Genomic DNA, 18,986 nt, shown 5'->3' with positions numbered 1-18,986 from the left:
TAAATTTGCTGTGGTACCTGACAGATTATGGAACACTTTATTCATGTTTGCTTTTTCAGGACTTTTCATTATTTTGAGACAGTGATCTCAATGTCTGTGCATTTCACCCAGTGAGACTGGCTCATGTGTAAGATTTTAGTAGCAGGTCTCCTCCCATGTATTACACTGACAAAGTGAACTGGATCAATAAGGTTAGGGTTTAATCCCTGCAGCACCCATCAGTCAATACTGGAAGTCATTCATTTGAGTGTTTTTCCTCAGCATGAAACCACAGTTCCCAGTAACAGATGCTGGGCAAGCTTTCTCTCTTTTTTCTATTCCCATCCTCTTTCTCATACAGAGATGCTTTTTGACATGAAACTACAAACTCAGCATTCAGTCTCTTTGACAGGATTTCACTATTGTCCCGAGACCCTATCTCTAGGCACAAAACTGGGGCTTCCTTAAACCACAAAGAGCCAGCTTGTTTCCCTTAGCACTTCCAAATGTGAACTTTGAGCTCAAACTCTAGGGAGCTCAAACTCTACCCATCTTTTCTGGAGGAAACTTCAAAGCTTGTGTGGGAACATGGCCTTTAGTCTTTCTTGTGTTTCATCCATTCTGGGTTGCATTTTTATTTTTTGGTCTTGAATTTGAAAGGAAAAGTGGTTGGTGTTCAAGTTTGCAGGTGTGGGAAACTTTCTTTTCAATTAACAGAATAAATTAGCTCTTGAAAATAGAGCTAAATTCATTTAACTTAGAAAAACAACCCCGTCTTTCCCCATTCAACTCGCAGCTTTGGATCAATAACGTCACAGGCTTAAGTTGTATTTCAGCACACTAACAAACACAAAAGTTCAATGTGTAACAATTGTCTGATGGTTTTCAGTATGCAAATAGCACAGTGTGAGACAGAAACAGAACTGTGTATTTGTATCATGAGTGCTCCTGGCAGTCTTGATGGGTATGCAAAGGTCAGTGAACAAAGTGAACATAATGTTCTGACATTTAGAACTGAGAGAATCTAAAAGGTATTATTAATGGTCTTGATGACTCAAAAAATATATATATCTGCCTAAGAACAGTCTGAGATGGGCATTTTATTTTCTAAATTTGTTATAAGGTTTCTGTTTCAGCTTTCTTTGACTGTTGTATCTGATTTAAAATGGTCTTGTTGACAGATTTTCTATTTTTAAACTTTTTCCAGTCTCTTGTCTGAATTTTGACCTAAAAACCAGCCATTTCATTGTATTTGTCACAGCAATTTTTATGTTTTTGTTGTTTTTTTTTTTACTGAGAGTGTAAGCAGTGTATATGTGCATCTCTTTTTGTTTGATATATTTGTAAAGAAAAAAATGGAGGGTTCATGTTTGAAATAATTACATTTTCAGAAGAACTACAGTTGGTGCACGCTTGTTTTTAAATAAAATTCTTCCCATTCACTTCTCTCATATTGAGAGCAATATTATACCAACATGATGGATTTTTATTAATTTTTTTTCACTATCTAAGATTTTGGTTAAAAAAGTAAAAAAATTAAAAAAAAGGAAAATAAATATTGCCCTACTTATCACAAGAAGCAGGGTTTTAATTTCACCCATGATTCCCTTCTCCTGCACATTTTTTCCTTCTGTGTAATTGACTTTTTACAGGTTTCAGCCATCTCTGGACATCTTCTGCAGGCTAAGCAAGTCCCAGCTCCTCCTCTTTCCCGCCCACACACATGCACACGGACACACACGTAAATACACACCACCCTCAGTGTATTAACAGTTATTTTCCAGAGGGACACCCGTGGCTTCAGGGTCCAGGTGTCTCTGAAACTGCTGACCCATGTTATCAGCCAGCCTCAGCAACCAGGCTTCCTCAAAAATTAATCCTGACGTCGTCACGCTACTCCTCTTGCTCTCACTGATGGCTCCCTTTCTGGGCTACAATCCCCCCTGGATCCAAAGCAGTGGGGGCTTAGACACGCTTACCTGCATTCTGCAAGCCCCTTGAGAGGTGCCTATCAGTTGAAAAGGGGAGACAGAGTGACCAGGATTACAGCCAGTGTCGCGTTAATTATAAGCTTTTTTAATGAGAGGGAAGGCAAGGGGTCAGAGGGCCAGACGGAACATCTGCACTCAACAAATCTGATTATTCAGTGCCCATTTGTTACTTTTTGTAGCTATCCATATCATTCTTTCTTTCTTTTGTACAATCATTTTACAACTCTATTTAGAAAAACAAAATCTTTAGGCTCTAATTCTTTGTGCTGAATTTTGTACGTGGAATTGCAGATCCATAAGATCCATTAATCCTAAAACTTAAACAAAAATCTTCTTAGAGAACAGATGAGATTTTATTCTACCTTCAGTAATTTGGACTTTCTCCAACTAGTTTTGTGGGTGAATTGTAATTTTTCCTTTAAAGGAAGTTCACAGAGATAAATACAGAATTTTTGCAGCTCTTGCTCTGTGGCTGTCCCATGCTAATTTGACAATCTCAGATCTTTTTTTAATGCCTTTGATGAAACATTTATGGTGGGAAAAAATATTCGGTGAGCTGAGCTGACGTTGTTTTAGGCATTGCATCAATTAGCATCAAATTTCTCTAAAGGCCATTGATTGGTTTGCTCACATTGAGAGGGCAAGTGTGTACATGAGTAAATGGCGCATGACTATCTAGCTGTGAAATTTAACATCTTTCATTTGCCTGAAGCACCTTTGATGCATGAAGGTATTTTTCCTTGTGAAGCATCAGGGTCTGTTAAAGTACATCTGTGTATCTTTGTATATTCATGCCTGAATCTGAGAGTCTGTGGAGTTTTTCATGAAGATATGAAGTGCAATCAGTTACACTGCACAGTTGCTCTCATTCTTTTTCAGATGTTTGATTTTGAACAGTATAACAAGGGAGTGTTAACACAGCCATGGGCTTCAGCTTTGTTTTATTTCATTGTCTTCTTCATCTGAAGTTAATCACCAACCAAGATAATACAAAATGAAAGATGAAACAAGAAGTTAAAATATACTTAAACACATTAGAGTGAAAATGTCCTTGATGTACTGATATTTGATGTAATTGGTTTGATTAAAAGGTTCTCCTTAGCTTATCCATATTTACATATCATATTGTCACAGTTTCTGCCCTGTCTGATTGCATTTGCTTTGTAACAAATCTTTGGATTTCAACAAGCCTGCAAAAAGCTGCATGTTTCCCGAGCTGTTTAATTTCTAACCCAAACAAAACTCATTTTCATGTGAAAAAATAAGAAAAAAGGGAGTTTTTAAGATGGACCACAACTAACTCCTCAATTTTTTTAGGTAAAAAAAAGAACTCAGTTGGATGTTATCATTTAAAAGATCTTTGTGCGGTGAGCCTGCATGGGTGCAGCTTATTTAAAATTCTTCCCTGCTGTTATCAATGCTGTGATCCTGTCAGCTTCCTTAACTAGCTACACCAGTGCACCTGCAGCACATGGAGGCAGGGTGAAAAAAGCACAAAATGTTCAAAACAGCGATAAATGTGCAGCTGATTGAGTTGACAACCCACGCTTCTGGAGCAGCTGCTTCAGGCAACCCGACTATTTGAGGTACTGGTGGGGTTGAGATACCTCACACTTTCAGATACTGCTACATACAGCACCCCAACAATCTGGGGAAAATATGTTTTTCAGTATGTGGAGTCACTACAAAAAAAATACCTGTTTCAGCTATGTGTGGTTGTTGCCAAAGCTTTGTAACCAAGTCTTACATTTGCTCTGCTAAAGAAACTGTTTCTTTAGTGGCACATCCAGAAATTATAATTTAAAGTTTTTACTTTTATCATCACCGTTCAAGCTTTAAAATATATTATATTGGAAGTTTAAGAAGAAATAAATAATTAAATAGCGAACATGTTGGGGTTCAATGTCACCCAAAAGAAACAAAGAAATTGTAATATTATGTTTAAAATTGCATGTGACTGCTCTGTAGTGATATCAGCACATATAGGTCTTCATGTTCCAGAGTGTATATATATATTCATATACATATACACACACACACACAGACAGGTGTGATTTCCTGATTTTACTGATGTCTTCTTTCTTTGCATGTTTGTCACACTTAAATGTTTTAGATCAACCGAAAAATTAAAACAACACAAACACAAATAAACACAAAATGCAGTTTTTAAATGAAGGTCTTTATTATTCACTGGAAAATATCTCAAATCTACATGGTAGAAAAGGTTGAATGAAGACAAGAAAGGAAGACATTTATTCAAAGTTTAAAAATTCTAAACATTTTGAAGTAAAAAACGAAAGAGAGGAGTTGATGATGATGAGGTTAAGAGTGGGCCATACTTACAAAAATATTATATACACTGGGGAGGAGGAGCAATGAAAGCTGCGAGCAATGTGGAGAAAAAGAAAATGTGGAACATCCACTGATGAACTGTGTGGTGCATGCAGCTGAAAAAGAAAGGCTGTGGGTAACAGAGGGAGAGGCAGGGTGAGAGTGGAGTCTGAAGGGTATCTTGGGAACAGAAGGGAACAAAGAGGAAATAAGAAGCTTTAGAGAAGCAATATTTAGATATCTACATAATTCAAAACTGACAAGAAGAATTTATTATTATATTTATTATTGTTATTTCATTTCATTTATTTATTCATTCTAATAATATAAATAAGGGTTGAAGACGTCAAGTTACACGCAGTTGCTTGTGATCTACTTGCGATGTATATATAAACTACAGGCTGTCAAATTAAAGAAAGATACCTGTAAGCTTGGCAAGCGTAATGTTTTCTCAGTTTTTGTCACTGTATCAAGCCAGCATTCAGCTCTTGGACTTGAGGCCAGAATTAAGCCAGAGCTGGAGACCAGTACCTGAACTAAGACAGAAAATCAAAGGGAGGCTAAACGTTTGAGGTGATTGTTGTCACTAAAATATCTCTCCGTGTCGGATAAGCTCAAAACCAGAAGGCATTCAGCAGAAAAAGGCTGTAGTTGACACCTTATCAGAATCTCTGTGATACGGATGTGGAGTTTCATTCACAGGACCTACTTCAGTTGCTTATGAAAAAATAATCTATTATATGTACAACTAAAATTTATCTTATTTCAACTTATTTAAGGTAGTATTTCCCTGAGCTGCAACTACTGGCAACTAGTTGTTAAAGAGTATTCTGGTGGAGCCTTCAGAATGTCTCACAACGTGGCCAACAAACTAATGTGTGTGGCCTAGAATTTAGTTTTATAAGCCATGCACACACACAAAAAAAAACTGAGCACCCAAAATGTGGCTGCATGGCTCACTTAGTCACAAACACTCAAAATTCTGAGACTGCAATGGAAGTTTTGTGTATTTTCTCTCCATATTGAATTAAATTAAAGTTGCCAACAGCCACAGCCCAATGAGATACTAACTTTAGTCCAATCATAGAGTCAAAGTCATGTTAGACTGTTTCTCTACAACTGCATATAGAAATTTCAGCACTGCCAAGACCTAACACATTGACAGATTTTTATTTCATATTTAACTTGGTCATTTATTATAATGATCACTTACTTCCGATCTGTATAAAATGAAAGTATGCATCTATACTTTCAGTATGTTGATGTCCCTGTGCAGAAACAGAAACAAAACAAAATAATCATAATAATAAAAAAACCTGTTAGCAAACAGTTCATCCAAACTGATGTATGGCTCATGAAAATGTAGAAAATGTAGTCATTCTCTTCATTAGCATTGAGATACCATAGTCTTATGTCTCATTATCTTCCAGACAGTTTGAAATAAGTTTAAATAAACCTGTCAAGTTTTTAAAAACTATATTATTATCTAGAGGTACAGCTGGCAAAGCAGTGAAAGTGAAAATAAACAGCAAGTTAGAAATGTATCATGACTCTAATGGCAAAAGTTGAAACTGAATATACATTTAATGAATTGTTTGTGCGCTCATGAAGCCGAAATGTTTGCAATTGATTGCTCCGTCCACGAGTGGTTGTTTTCTTTCATGCTATTTGTTGGCTTTTTATTTAGTTACTTGCCAGCTGGAGGCGGAGAAGTGCAGCTGCAGAAACAAGCTAATTTGAGCAACAACAAAAAGGCACCAAAAAAGCGGACCTTAAGAGCTTGAGGTAATAAGTTCTGGGTCAATAGGATCTGCGGATTTCAGGGCCATGTAGAGTCAGGTCAGTAAAGAAGCAGAGAGAAGTGCTGGGGTTTCTGAGAAAGTGGGTGTAGGTGGATGAGACACAAAGGCAGAAAGTGCTAATAGAATCAGATTCTTGTGGATGAGCTTTTTGAACAGCCTTGGCTGCAAGTTTGACAAACTATAATCGAATATTATAGAAAAAAGCAAAAAAACTAAAGCTTCGACCTTTGAACTAAACTTTGTGTTTGATTTCATACTATGTTAGAAGGAATAATTGCTAACAGCAGTTAACTTTTCCATTTGAGGTAAAAATGACCAAACAACTTTCAGTGCTTCTTTAGTCTGATGCACAAGTATTGCCTGTCTGTTCAAATGCTTCAGCAAGTCCTAAATTTGGAAGTATTCTATTAATGTTTTCCTAGAGCCATCCATCAAGATGAAGAGTTGAAAGAATAAGACAGAACAGCGACTGAATTGTAAATCACATCTTAGTTATACATTTCTAACAGTTTTTGCTGGTAGTAGGGCCCCTTTTTTAGGACCAAAAAGTTCATATTTTGGACAGAGAAGACATGGTTTGAGAGGGGGTTGAAGGAAGCCATTCATGTCAAACAAGAGAAACCAAATTTAAACAGAGGAGGAGGACTTCGATTTCAGCTTTCCAACTTACAATGGAGCATTAAGCCTGATACTTATTTTCACTCTATTCATGTGAACAAAGTATCTTGTTCATGAGGCAGGCAAACAATGACCCTAATGACTCTCCATTGTGAGGAGAGTGTAATCTGCATGTGAATCTATCTTACATAACATCTCACCATAAAAGCTTGAAAATCCACACTCTGCTTTTTGGAATTCTCTGGATGGGAAGCAAAATGTCTTTAACTACAAAATAGAAGTCCAGGTTTTATTTATTTTAAACTTTTTTATTTATTATGTCCTGGATGACTGAGAATCTACAGCAGCATGCTGATAGCATGAAAAATAAAGAGCACCAAATTCAGGGTCATGTTGCTGAGCCTCCTCACATCTATCTTTCATGCTGTTTGTAGCCGTGGTGCTATCGTGAAACAATTTTTATATCAACAATGTTGTTGCACAGACTGTCAGATTTTACTGCTCTCCAGTCAGATGTTTATATCTTTTTATTTATTTTCTTTTTTTTTTGTCCTCCTCAGACCTTTTAAAGCTGCTCATACTGGCTGGACCATTTTGCAGAAGGTACTTCAGTGCGTGGGTGCTCGACAGAGTTAGCACCTGGAAGGTGTTCACTGCTGCAGGAGGTGTGACACAGTCCCTGCCCACCACACACTGATTCACACACAGATTAAGCTACTGCATGATGCTGCAGGCAGAAGGCTTGGCACAGGTGATTTACCTTCCCTGTCAAACCTAACATCTTCGGACGCCTCCACTGCTCAGCTCAAATCTTCCAGCGAGACAACAGAAAACCATCTGCTGACCACATCACCAAAGGGATGACTGGCAGTCATCTTATGCAGGTACAGTATGCATGTTAAGTAACTTTATTTATAAGAAACATTATATTAAACAAAGACAAAACCTCGTGTGAGGGGAGTCTAAAACAAAGCCATATGAGGTCTTGTCCATATGGGAATTGTGAATACATAAAAAGTTTTTGTTGTTTCACCTTTGCATCCACACAGAAATAGTGTTTTAGGAGCCTCTAAATTATATATTTGAAAATGAGTACCATAATAAAAAAATAAATAAAAAAATCTTGAAATGCCACTTTTGCTTTTTTGTGTAGAGAGCAAAAATGCAACCTCTTGAAAACTATGATGTCATGAACCCACCTCTAACCTAACCAACACAGGCACTTATGCAAAACAGAAAAACAATCAGGGGGAAAAAAAACAAACAAAAAACTTTAAATATAAGACAAATATGACAAAACCCAATGCAGAAACCATGAAATACAAAATCATGAAAATGAGAACAACAACTCACACAAAGTCATAACAAATCCCAAACACCATGACGGTCTAAAAGACAGCATTGTGTTTCGTATTATGATCCTTTCAGTGCTTTCATAGCCATTTCTGCCAGTGGATGCATCTGCAAAAATAGGCTGGATGGATGAGGATGGATCGCTGTGTTTTTGTTGCCAGCAATCAAAAACAATTACATGCACAACAATGTGGAAAAAATATTCACAGCCGTGTTAACCAGTACGTACTGCATGCAGCACACAAAGACAAGAACGGGGACAGAAGCATGAATATCAGCGGAGAATGTAAGGAGAGAATGAACCGGTTGGCAACATAATTTCACAGAAATCCAGAGAAGAGGGTAGCATCTCTGGGATGCAAGCTGCAGTCAAATGTGTCTGTTTCCACTCCAAACAGTGCAGGGTGTTTGGCTCATTTAAAGAGAGACTGGAGGATCACATCATCATCACACACACACATGCTGATTGTTCAGAGCCTTGGCAATCTAAATTAGTGTTTCCCTTTAATTTGGAAACATCTAATCAAACCTTAATTGTTATGACCACCTGTGAAAAGGAAGGTTATAGAGTTTTGCTCATCTGTTCCCTGATGATAGCGTCAGGGATTCTTACTTTAAAAATGGGCCACAGACCAGGACCTTGGAGACAGAGACAGATTGCATTCCATCAGATCGTGAAGTTTCCAATCGGATGCACAGCAGTATCTGAGCCATGCTGGTGATCACCAGGTTTTCTGCAGCCACTAAAAACCTGGCATGATTCCTTTGACCTAGATACTTAACCGCTTAAAAGTTGGCCTTTTTAAAATTTCCAGTATAGCCTGTATTTAATCTTCCTATGAGTTCCACTAATTGAATGAGTCTGAGCCTGAGGTATATGAGAACAATTTTGCAGCTATAAATATTGCAAGTATATCTGACCCGAGGGTTATCTCAAATGTCTGCTTTTGTGTACTTTGAAAAGTGCTGGCATGCCTTGGGGCCATGTACGTTTTCATTGCTTGTTTCTGTTCAAGATCATGTTTTCCAATTAGTTGCGACGTGCTCTGTCAGCGTATGAGAGAGCACTGCTTGTCCCATGAATAGTCAAATTAGACTGGCTAGAGGGAGGATGTAATCTAGGTGCAGTCAGGTATAGCTTCCAAACACTGCCGCGTGAGGAAAAGGCTAGTAATCAGCAACTAGAGGTGTCTAATTGGCATATGGCTGTGCAAGTGCCAAAGCAGTTTGCTCACTCAACCAAAGAGAGTACATATTCAGGCCGTAAAAATGTGAAACAAAGGCAGCTCCAAAAGAAAAATAAAAATACTATTTTGGTTTTATTAAAAATAGATAAACTTTTTAGAACTTTTGAAAACAGACATCAACAGAGGGAGAGAACAGCTTTAGTTGTCAAGCCTTTAGTGTTTTCTCTAATTTATTCTAAAACAAACAATGACCTGAGAAAAACATGGTAAAGTCAGAGGAAAACTATGAATTTTATATTACATTCAAATATTATGGGAAATTCAACCCAAACACAGTTATCAACACAAAAACTAAGAATTCTGTTTTTTTCTCCCCAAACCCCTGTATCTCCCAATCATCTTAAGAACTGTGCAACTATCTAGTATGAAATAACAAATAGCATGTCTGTGTCTTGGATTTTCTTGTAATAAATACTTTTTAAACTTTAATTTTTTTAAAACTCAACATAAAGCTGACAAGCGAATATCTTGTGTAAATAGCTTCTCCACCTTTACGTAAACTGATCCTAAAATCTGTTTGACAGTCCTTTAAACCAATAAACAGCATTACATTTGTTTCAGCCAAATTTAGAAAAATTTGCACCCCCTTTAGAATGTGTTTAACACAAACGATCCAAGATAACATATGAACTCTATTATTATACATTTCCAAAAAACAAACATATATTTTACAGTTTAACTCAGAAGTCCTACCCAATTATTGTCCTGTCAATCATCGTCTTTGCAATTGCAAAACATAACAGGGATTTTAAAAGTTCTCTGTACACCATAAATTATTACAAGCTGACATTTTTACTTTTAAAATATACTTGAGAAACTCCAAGTTGTTGCCAGCTTATACACTTTCACATGTGTATAACATAACAAGATGAAACCATCCACTCAAATGACTTCAGTCTTACATTTATTGGCAAATCAAATTTCCCATATTTACTCAGAAGAACAATTATTGTTTTATTTCCTTCTTTACATAATTTAACTACCATTTTAAATGAGCCACAACTTGTAAAACACAAAAGCAACAAAGTCAAAAATCTAATTTTGCTGAATGATATCAAGCAAAACTAAGCATCCGACACTGTCACAAACTAATCATGTGTAATTAATCTAAAATCTCAAATGCCTGCTGCCTTTCAGTAGGTAATCCCTGATTAGACACTCACATGATAAATACTTCAACAAAAACTGGGAATACCTGCTTTTATCTAGTGACTGGAAATATTAACAACAGTAAAACATTTATGCTTCACTATAGTTATCAAAAATGTGATTGTATATCGGACTTTGCGAATACAGAGTAAGAAAAAACTGCTAGGAGCTGCTTTGTTGTATGAATGGCAATTCAATAATAACAAATTCCTCAATGCTCGAGAGCTACACTACAGCAAAATTTGTTTTTGGAAAATGAATAACTGCAGTCCCAAACACCGTGACATCAGTCTCTGGAAACATCAGGTGTTACAGACTCAGTTCTTTATTCATTAATTTTACTATTGGTGCGGCACAACTGGGAATCCGGGACTAATCCTGAGCACTCGTATGACTAATAGCAGCAGGAGAAAAGATGAGCTGCAATAAAAAATTCACTAATACCTTTAATACTGCAAGCTCAAAGTCTCAGCTTCTGTCAGTACTTGTTTCTGCTTCTACACCTTGATAGGCTGAATTCATTCATTCATTCATTCATTCATTGCTTCTATTACATTTTCTGGTCTATGTAGCAGCAGAAGCATGTGCTGGGCTACATTTCTATGCTGGATTTTTAAAACAAAATAGAAAATCAACACCGCAGCTCACGGGTGAAAGGATGTGCTGCACCTTGGAGGATGATGCTGAATATTACGCTCCTGAGCTGGAGGTTTTGGTGACACATCTTTTTTCATATAGCAGATTGTTTGGGTGACATTTTTTCCTGTCCCCAAGTGATCTCCACGCAGTCCCTTCCTCTGTTTTCCCTGGCTCTTTTTTTTTTCTGGTTATATTTCTCATTGAGGTTTTGATGAATCTCATTTTCTTCTTGCAGGAGTAAGAGAGGAAGCAATGGGCTGGACTATGACTCTGAAAGATGACTTTGGGGTCATTGCCTGGACATGGCAAGCTGGGAACTTCATCAGCCTCTTCCTGCTCTTGTCTTTCTTTTCCATTACAGTCCAGTCAGACATTGTGATTCTGAAGAACCATCATTTCTCATGGAAAGCAGGTAAAATGTTTAATTATTCATTGCTGTTGTTTTAAACGTGTTGATAATTGTCCCCAGGTCCAATAACTTCCTTTTGAAGAGTAAAATCAGTGGATGTAGCTCATTGTGATCCCTCCCAATAATATGTAGTTTCTCCACACTTATTAGGATTTTGTGTCTAGTATTCTGTGAAGTATATTTTACTGCCAATCAAAATAAAGTATTTAACAATACACATCCATCTATTTGAAAGTTTTGAGGGTCATTAAGTGTGGCTTTCTGCAATTGTGAACACACTCTCACTAGTATCCACACACACACACACAAGTCCGACAGTCAGGACTACTTCCAGAGCAGAAAAATAATACGTACTAAGCAAATAGAAAAACTACATCTATTTTCACTGCAACCTGTTCTGAGAGTAACCTTCCTCTTTTTGACACACATGGGGAGCATAAATCTCAGTCTGCTTGACATCATCAAGCTTGCAGGTCCGTACGCCTCGATGGTTAGCATAATAATACCCTTTTTTTTTCTGACTGACTATTCATCCACACTCCCAAAGTGACAAGCAGGGCAAAGACTGTTGAAATAACAATGTATATACTGCAGTGGTGCAGTTTAAGAGACACTGGTGCTCACTAAATGATCATCTGCTGGTGTGTTGAGAGGATTTATAAACCCCAGTTATTATTTGCAGTAAAAACGTTCTAATGCAGAATATAAACATAAAGTAGAAATATTTCCAAGTATTTTTTGTTTCCTTTTTTTTCACATTTGTCTCTGAGTTACTTTTCGAAAACAGTACTCAAAGCTGATGTCATGTCGCTCTTTTGGGAAGCAAATTTTGAGGTAAGTTCACAATTTGTCGTCTCCTCACCTCACAAATTCAATTGAGAATGCATTTGCAAAGCAGCTTGAGCAGGAGAACTTGGCCTTCTCACACAAAAGCCCCACTCACTGTGCGATTAGCACTTTCATTTCTCACTCTGTGGTTGGGTAATGACACTGCCCAAGTGATAAAGAGATTGATTAATTTCACTTGAAAGAGCTTATGTTCAAAAGGGATGTAACCGGGACACCAAGAGTGAGGATTTGACATTCTTGCAGAGCAAAGATGGCTCATGACTTGTTTCTTTCCTGGAGAAAGAAAATCAATTCAAGAATCAGGAAAGTCTATCTTCCTTATGACTGTTTTACCATGAGGTTTATATTATATATTGAAACAGCATAAATAGTATCAATGTTTTATTATTAGATCTAAAAAAATTACTTTAGTATGAACTTAAATGTTCAGTATATCATATGGATTTAGCATAGATTGGTTTTAAATGGGCTATTATTTGTCCCAAGTTCAGTCTTTATGCACCAGTTTTGTGTTTTATATTAGCTCATGTTATTTGGTCAACAAAGTTCTGATAAAATATTGATTCTATTAACCACCCTTCTTTAGAAAAAGAGTTAAACTCCAATTGTAAATTTTCTGCACAAACAGTTGATCCTTATTATTGAGGTCAAACAAAGCAGGTTATCAGCCCCTTTTATTTGTACTTATTTTTGCCCACTCTGAATGTGTACAAATTCATGTGAAGAGTGGTGATTGCACTAGATGATTAGTTGCAATTCTAAATTAGCGGCTTTGTTTTCTAACATAAAAAACCTGAATAAAAATTAAATTTATATGAACATAGTTTGAACCAAATCTAAATTTACAGGTGAGTGCAAAACAGCTGCTGCAGAAGAAAAAAGCAAAGCAAAAAAAAAAGAAAACCATTTAAAAAAAAATCAGATTGTACTCAAAGAAACAATTGAAAATCTTACATTACCATGACAACCCTTGTGTATTTAAATACTTAATTTAGTTTACGAGCATCCTTTTAACTCTGGAATGGCCAGCGCAGGTTCGATCTGCTTTAAATGAGCACAGCCACTATTGTGTTTGGTGTGCCTATCTAGGGCAGCAGCATTGTTGGCTAAGTCTTTTATGTGAGCCAGTTCCCAAAGCTGTGGCTAAGCTGTGAGTCTAAGGCTCAAACAGGGAGCTGCAGCCATTTATGCCTGACCTTCATCAGTGTCTTGAATAAGAGAATAGAGTTCTAAAATTCAGTTGCTAATGGAACTGTTATTTAACTCTTTAAAAGACATTTTCTTTCCATCAGCAAGACTTCAGCCTTTTCAGCATTAAGTCACATGTTTACCACAAACTCACAGTCAGTGAAATACATTAAACAGACCATGAGATGGCTATATAAATGATCATGGCAGACTGTGAAGGTTTAATGCTTATTTACAAAAAGTGACAGTTTTCTTTTGATTTCTGAATTAACACTGGCCGACTGAAGACATTTTAATAGCAATCGCATGGTAAGGATAATAGTCAAGCTGTTTCTCTTTGTTGAAAAGCCTTGCTGCACATCAGCGGTGTCTCCTGGCAAAAAGGTGCAGGGTGATTTGTATCCATCTGGATGTAGTTTGTTTATTTATACTGTGCAGTGATTTGCATTCATCTTGTTTTGTGTTAAAAGAAAAAAAAAACATTTAAAACATGATGGAAGTCAGATGAATCTTTGAGTTTGGATTTCCATCTTTGAAATTCAAAATGCCAGATGCACTTAAGAACCACTTAACAACCAAAACATTCAAACCAATAGCAAAATAATGTCATTAGCATTTATCATGTCAGTTCAATACAATAACCTGGTGGGAAACATTAATAGTACTAAGATTTCTATGGAAGGGTGCTTTAACATCTACCACAAACCTACAAAAATCTGCTTTGCAGATCAACTTCACTCGCTTTCAGCAATGCAACACCCTGATGGCAGTGGCCACCCTCAGGAGGACAATTTGTTTGTGGCACATTAGAAAAACTGTGCAGGAAGACGCTTTTAAGAACATAAGAAAAACCTCAAGGCTTTGATCGTACCTTCATATTCCTCAGATGCTAAACCAACTGAGCATCTGCCAGATCCACCCAAACAATGCTCAATTCTACTGAGACCCCACCCCTCAGCACATAGAAGCCTGAATATCTGCTTTTTTAGAAATGATTGGACACCCTAAGAGATGTCCATACCCGTTTAGAGGATTCACTTCTCAAAAGTTCAGACAACTCGGTTTTAAGAACAGAAAAATAATTACTTTTGTAGGAATAGAAATCCCATGTGGGGCGGTAGTGTAACTTGAAGGTTTTTATTTAATGGTTTATTAATGTCATATTTTCAGATTGCTTAATTAAGGAATTAAACTTTTTGAGAAATTCTCTAAAAAACATTCTTTTTCACTTTGTAAAGAGCCACAAAATTTACTTGATCTTTAAAATTAAGATTAAACAATTTCTAAAGTCATTTTATCTACAATAAAAATATAATAGTTTATGTTGCATTGTTGTACTTGTTCTTACTGTCATTCTGCTGCAGACAGTTCATGCACAAACGTCATAAATCTGGGTCAGAAAAATGCTATAAGTACATATTCCTATTAGTAATTTAAATTTAAACATTACTCAGGTTCAATCCATTATTGTTCAACCTGCGGTTTTAAATCCACATGTGGCTCCAAAGCCGCAGGTTGTAAACCCCTGGATTAGAGCTATACAAGTCATTAAAACAAAGCCCAACTTGATGTACACGAGAACAGGGAAATCATGGTAAATTACCAGAAAAAAATAAGGTGATCAGAAAGGTTTGTTGGTAAAATACAGGAAATCACTTTGTGCTGTTATCGACATTGTCTGATATAAGAAGGAGATTCACTGATAAGTTTTTTTTTTTTAATATGGTCAAATAATACTAAAATTCTATTTTAGAGTAAACGATGGTGCACCATCAAAGCTGAAATCAAACCTGATTTCTGTTTAAGCTTCTGTTGCTGATAGAAGGCACTAATAAAATCACATTAGGAAAATCTACATTGAGCTGGTAACCATCACAACATAAGCTGTTAAAGAAAGAGAATTACAAATAACCTCTTTTTTCTTTCAGAAAACCTGCCTCTTGATTAGGTTTTACTCCACTGACAATGAAATACAGTAATTGTTAATATTGTAATCGTTTAATAAAATCCAACAAAAGGCCTGAGTGCTGAAGGAACAATAGGATTTAATACAAGAAAGATGACGTATTTGTGCAATATGTAAACCATATACAGTGTGGTCTATAGTCTGTGGTTTATACCAGAAATGTTCTGATTTGCAGTTTTAAAGTTTAAATAAGGTTGTCGACTATATTTAGTTTGCTTGTGACTAATGCTGTTGGTTTAAAGAGCCTTTAAAGAAAATGCAAAGCTGTGAATAACAAATTAGGACTTTGAGAAAACACAGGGTATTGTTGAAAATCAGAAAATCTGTTTACATGCTCCTCTGTGACCTGATTATTTACATAAGCTGAATTCAGACAGAGGGTGGCAAAATCCTCGCAGTGAAAGTGAAGAAAGAACCTTCAGTTCAACCTTGAACAGACGCTTATTCAGGCAGATTTAATATTCTATATTTAAGTTTCCTCTGACATTAGATTTAAATGATCTTGATGCTGCTTTGAGTGATGATCTTTGTTCATCTCACTGCACTATTGTGCTTGTTTGATACTGTTTCTATAATTAGCTTTGCCATGTAAATGTGATGTGCTTCATTGTGTTAGCTCTATGTAGATTTGACTTCTTTTTTTAAAAAAAAGTGATTTTCAAAGAGCTTTCTTAACTAAAAATACACTTCTACGTTGGACGTTAATCAACAAAATACAGACAACTGCATGTAAAGGTCATATGCTAATAAAAACAACATGGTACTTAATTAAAGCTCCAGCAGTCATGTTGGAGGTGAAACTCTGACAGCTCCCTGGACAGATTAAAGAAGGGGTGGGGGTTATGGGCTTGGCAGCAAGACAAAGACAGAAACTTTGAATGGATTCTGTCTGATTATGACATGGAAAGAAGATGAAAACAAAAAAAAAAACCTCAGAAATACTGACCTGTTTCTGTTTGGTCATAGTATGAACACACAGTACGCTACTAAGAAACTACTCAACTAAACAGGACGCCTGATTGCGCTTAATTGTCCAAGACAGCTGAAATTATCTACAAAACACATGGTTGTTATAATTATGTAAGGTGAAACTTCATGAAATAATCCTAAAATTTAAAAAGTACTTTTTTAACTACAGTCATTTACTGTTGTTTATGTTAATGTTTAGTTTGGATTTTAAAATCAGTGTATACTGATTGATGCTGAATTTATTTTACCAGGTCACAGCAAAAAGAAACAAGTTCACAGCCAAACAAAACATGTTTGCTCTCAAACAGCTACTTGTGTTTTGTTATGACACATGTACTGGTGATGCCTTTTTATTTATTTTTTTATTTTTTTACAAATATTACCTTAATTATCTTTGCCAAACTCCCTTTAAACTGAACTGAGCTTGTTAAAAAATACAAGTTTTCTAGTTTGTCTCCATTCATGCCTTAAATTGCTTTGATGTAACTGTATTTTTTACACCATTTAATTATATTAAAAATGGGTAAATACTGTAGGAGAAAGCAAGAAAGAGGAAAAGTAAGGAAGCAAAGTATAGGAATAGGCATTTTAATCAAAAACACTCCAAGTTCCACACACAACATGCACATAGAGTTACGGCTATTCAGACTTTTCACTTTTACTTTGAGCAAAACAAGTTGGATCTAAGCTATAGCACCATTCTGAATGCAGAAATAAATCTTCACACATGTAAGAAGTGAGAGAAAACAGTACTGATACCAACATTCCTTACATGCTCACTTTAACCAGGGTTAATTTAATTGAACTGCTTTATGATTTAGGACTATTGCTATTTTTTTGTTTAAAAAATGACCGTGTTGGCACAATTAGAAAGAAGACCTGTGGTGAATTAGCCTAGCCCCTTGACTGTAGTTTCCACTTCGTAATTCTTTCAAAATAAAACTATAATGGCAGAAAGAGACACTTGCTCACAAGGAGTTTTTTATTTTTTTATTATATTGTTTTAGAGAGGAAATACATTAATTTGATGAAAGATAGTCACATTCAAATCTGTACATTTAATGACTGTACCCATCCTTCTTAGGCTAAACAAGACATTTCATTCACTTGTTTAATTTCTACAGAACATTTCCTGTTTTTACACATTTATTTTATTGTTTGCTGCTTTGACAGAACAATTTCCCTCAGGAAAAACTACCTATCTACCTATCTAGTTATCAATTTTAGCTTAGGCAATAAAGTGTTTATTATATTCAGAGGAAGCACAGTTTCTTTCTGGTTTCCCCCATTCCAAAGTAATCTGTCCAATTTGATATTGACTAGTTGCTGATATTTTTGCTGTTTAAGGTTCATGTTCAGAAATTTATGATTACTGCTTGATTTAACATGTTGCATCATTCTGAAAGAAATACACAAAATTTGTCTTTTTTTTTCCTAAAATGTGCCTACAAACATATTTGTGTATTTTATGTCACCATAATGGAAAATACTATTAAGCAATTTATTTTTATAGTATTATTTTAGGTTTAACAGGAGCTGTGGTTCACAATTACTGAAATTTCTCCCACTTTATATGGGGTGCTACAAAAGAAAAAAGTGACAATTTGGAAGATGTAACAGCCGTACTGGTGGTGTCTCTTTAAGATGCTCTAGTCTAGCTGATGACGTCACACGTATGCACCGTAGCTTCTCTGTGGAGAGCGAGGGAGAAATGCTAGACGGACATGTTGTTTGGACTCTGCTCATTTTATTTATGTTTAATATAATAGCAGCCGTTCAACCGGGCTTTACAAGGTTGTGGAAGTGCGTTTATTAAAGATTACACTGTGGAATCCCAGTACCAGTGTGATTGCAAGTTTTTTTGATCGACCTGACGAGTTTGACGCCTCCTCTCCTCCATCGAACGTAACCCAAGCGTTACAAATGGCGCCCGAACATTTTCTCTTGGACCTCAGAATGCAGTATCTTCTACCTACTGATGATTGAAACTTTGCAGAGGTACTTTACAGTATAGTGGATGTCCGTCATACCTTGTGGAAACGAACCAGGCCGACGCGGACGACTGAGCGTTTCCCGGGTGACGAGCGGAGTCTTCAACACTGGTTTCGGAATATAATATGGACCTCTGTTTAAACCCTTTGCCGTGACAACTTTGGATCAACTGCGCTGCATGGACGTGAGACGGATTATGCGTTATAATTTCTGAATGTGCATGTATGCACAGCGGAGTGAAGCGGAAAACCCCTCATCGGCTGAGCGCGCGCAAGTTTTGTTCTTTTTCTTAACCTCTTCGGAACGTTCTCACTGGACTCAGCTCTGTGCCGGATCAGAGCTGCAAGACAAATTCATCTGAAAAGATACGAACTGAAGCCGTGAGTATACGAGAAACAAAATAAAAGCAGAGGAGACAAAGAAAAACCTTAAACTCTGAATGAGAATGGATTAAAACAAATATACGGAAGCTATTCATCGGACTCAGCAGCATTTTTTTTTTTT

The 18,986-nt window shown here is 36.4% G+C and overlaps 1 protein-coding gene across 2 annotated transcripts in view; it reads left to right on the top strand.

The window, feature by feature from the left end:
- thsd7ba (thrombospondin, type I, domain containing 7Ba) overlaps positions 1-18,986 on the top strand; it is a 188,484-nt gene that overhangs the window by 31,683 nt on the left and 137,815 nt on the right. For both annotated transcript variants that reach the window (XM_017420752.3, XM_025006907.2), the window contains exons 2-3: positions 7,282-7,605; positions 11,345-11,521. In XM_017420752.3, the coding sequence (XP_017276241.1) occupies positions 11,362-11,521 (160 nt within the window). In that variant the 5' untranslated portion in view covers positions 7,282-7,605; positions 11,345-11,361. The remainder of the gene's footprint in view (positions 1-7,281; positions 7,606-11,344; positions 11,522-18,986) is intronic.

The sequence above is a fragment of the Kryptolebias marmoratus genome, linkage group LG6 (assembly GCF_001649575.2).
Source record: "Kryptolebias marmoratus isolate JLee-2015 linkage group LG6, ASM164957v2, whole genome shotgun sequence".
Classification (NCBI taxonomy): Eukaryota; Metazoa; Chordata; class Actinopteri; order Cyprinodontiformes; family Rivulidae; genus Kryptolebias; species Kryptolebias marmoratus.
This window is presented reverse-complemented; position numbering and strand designations above follow the sequence as displayed.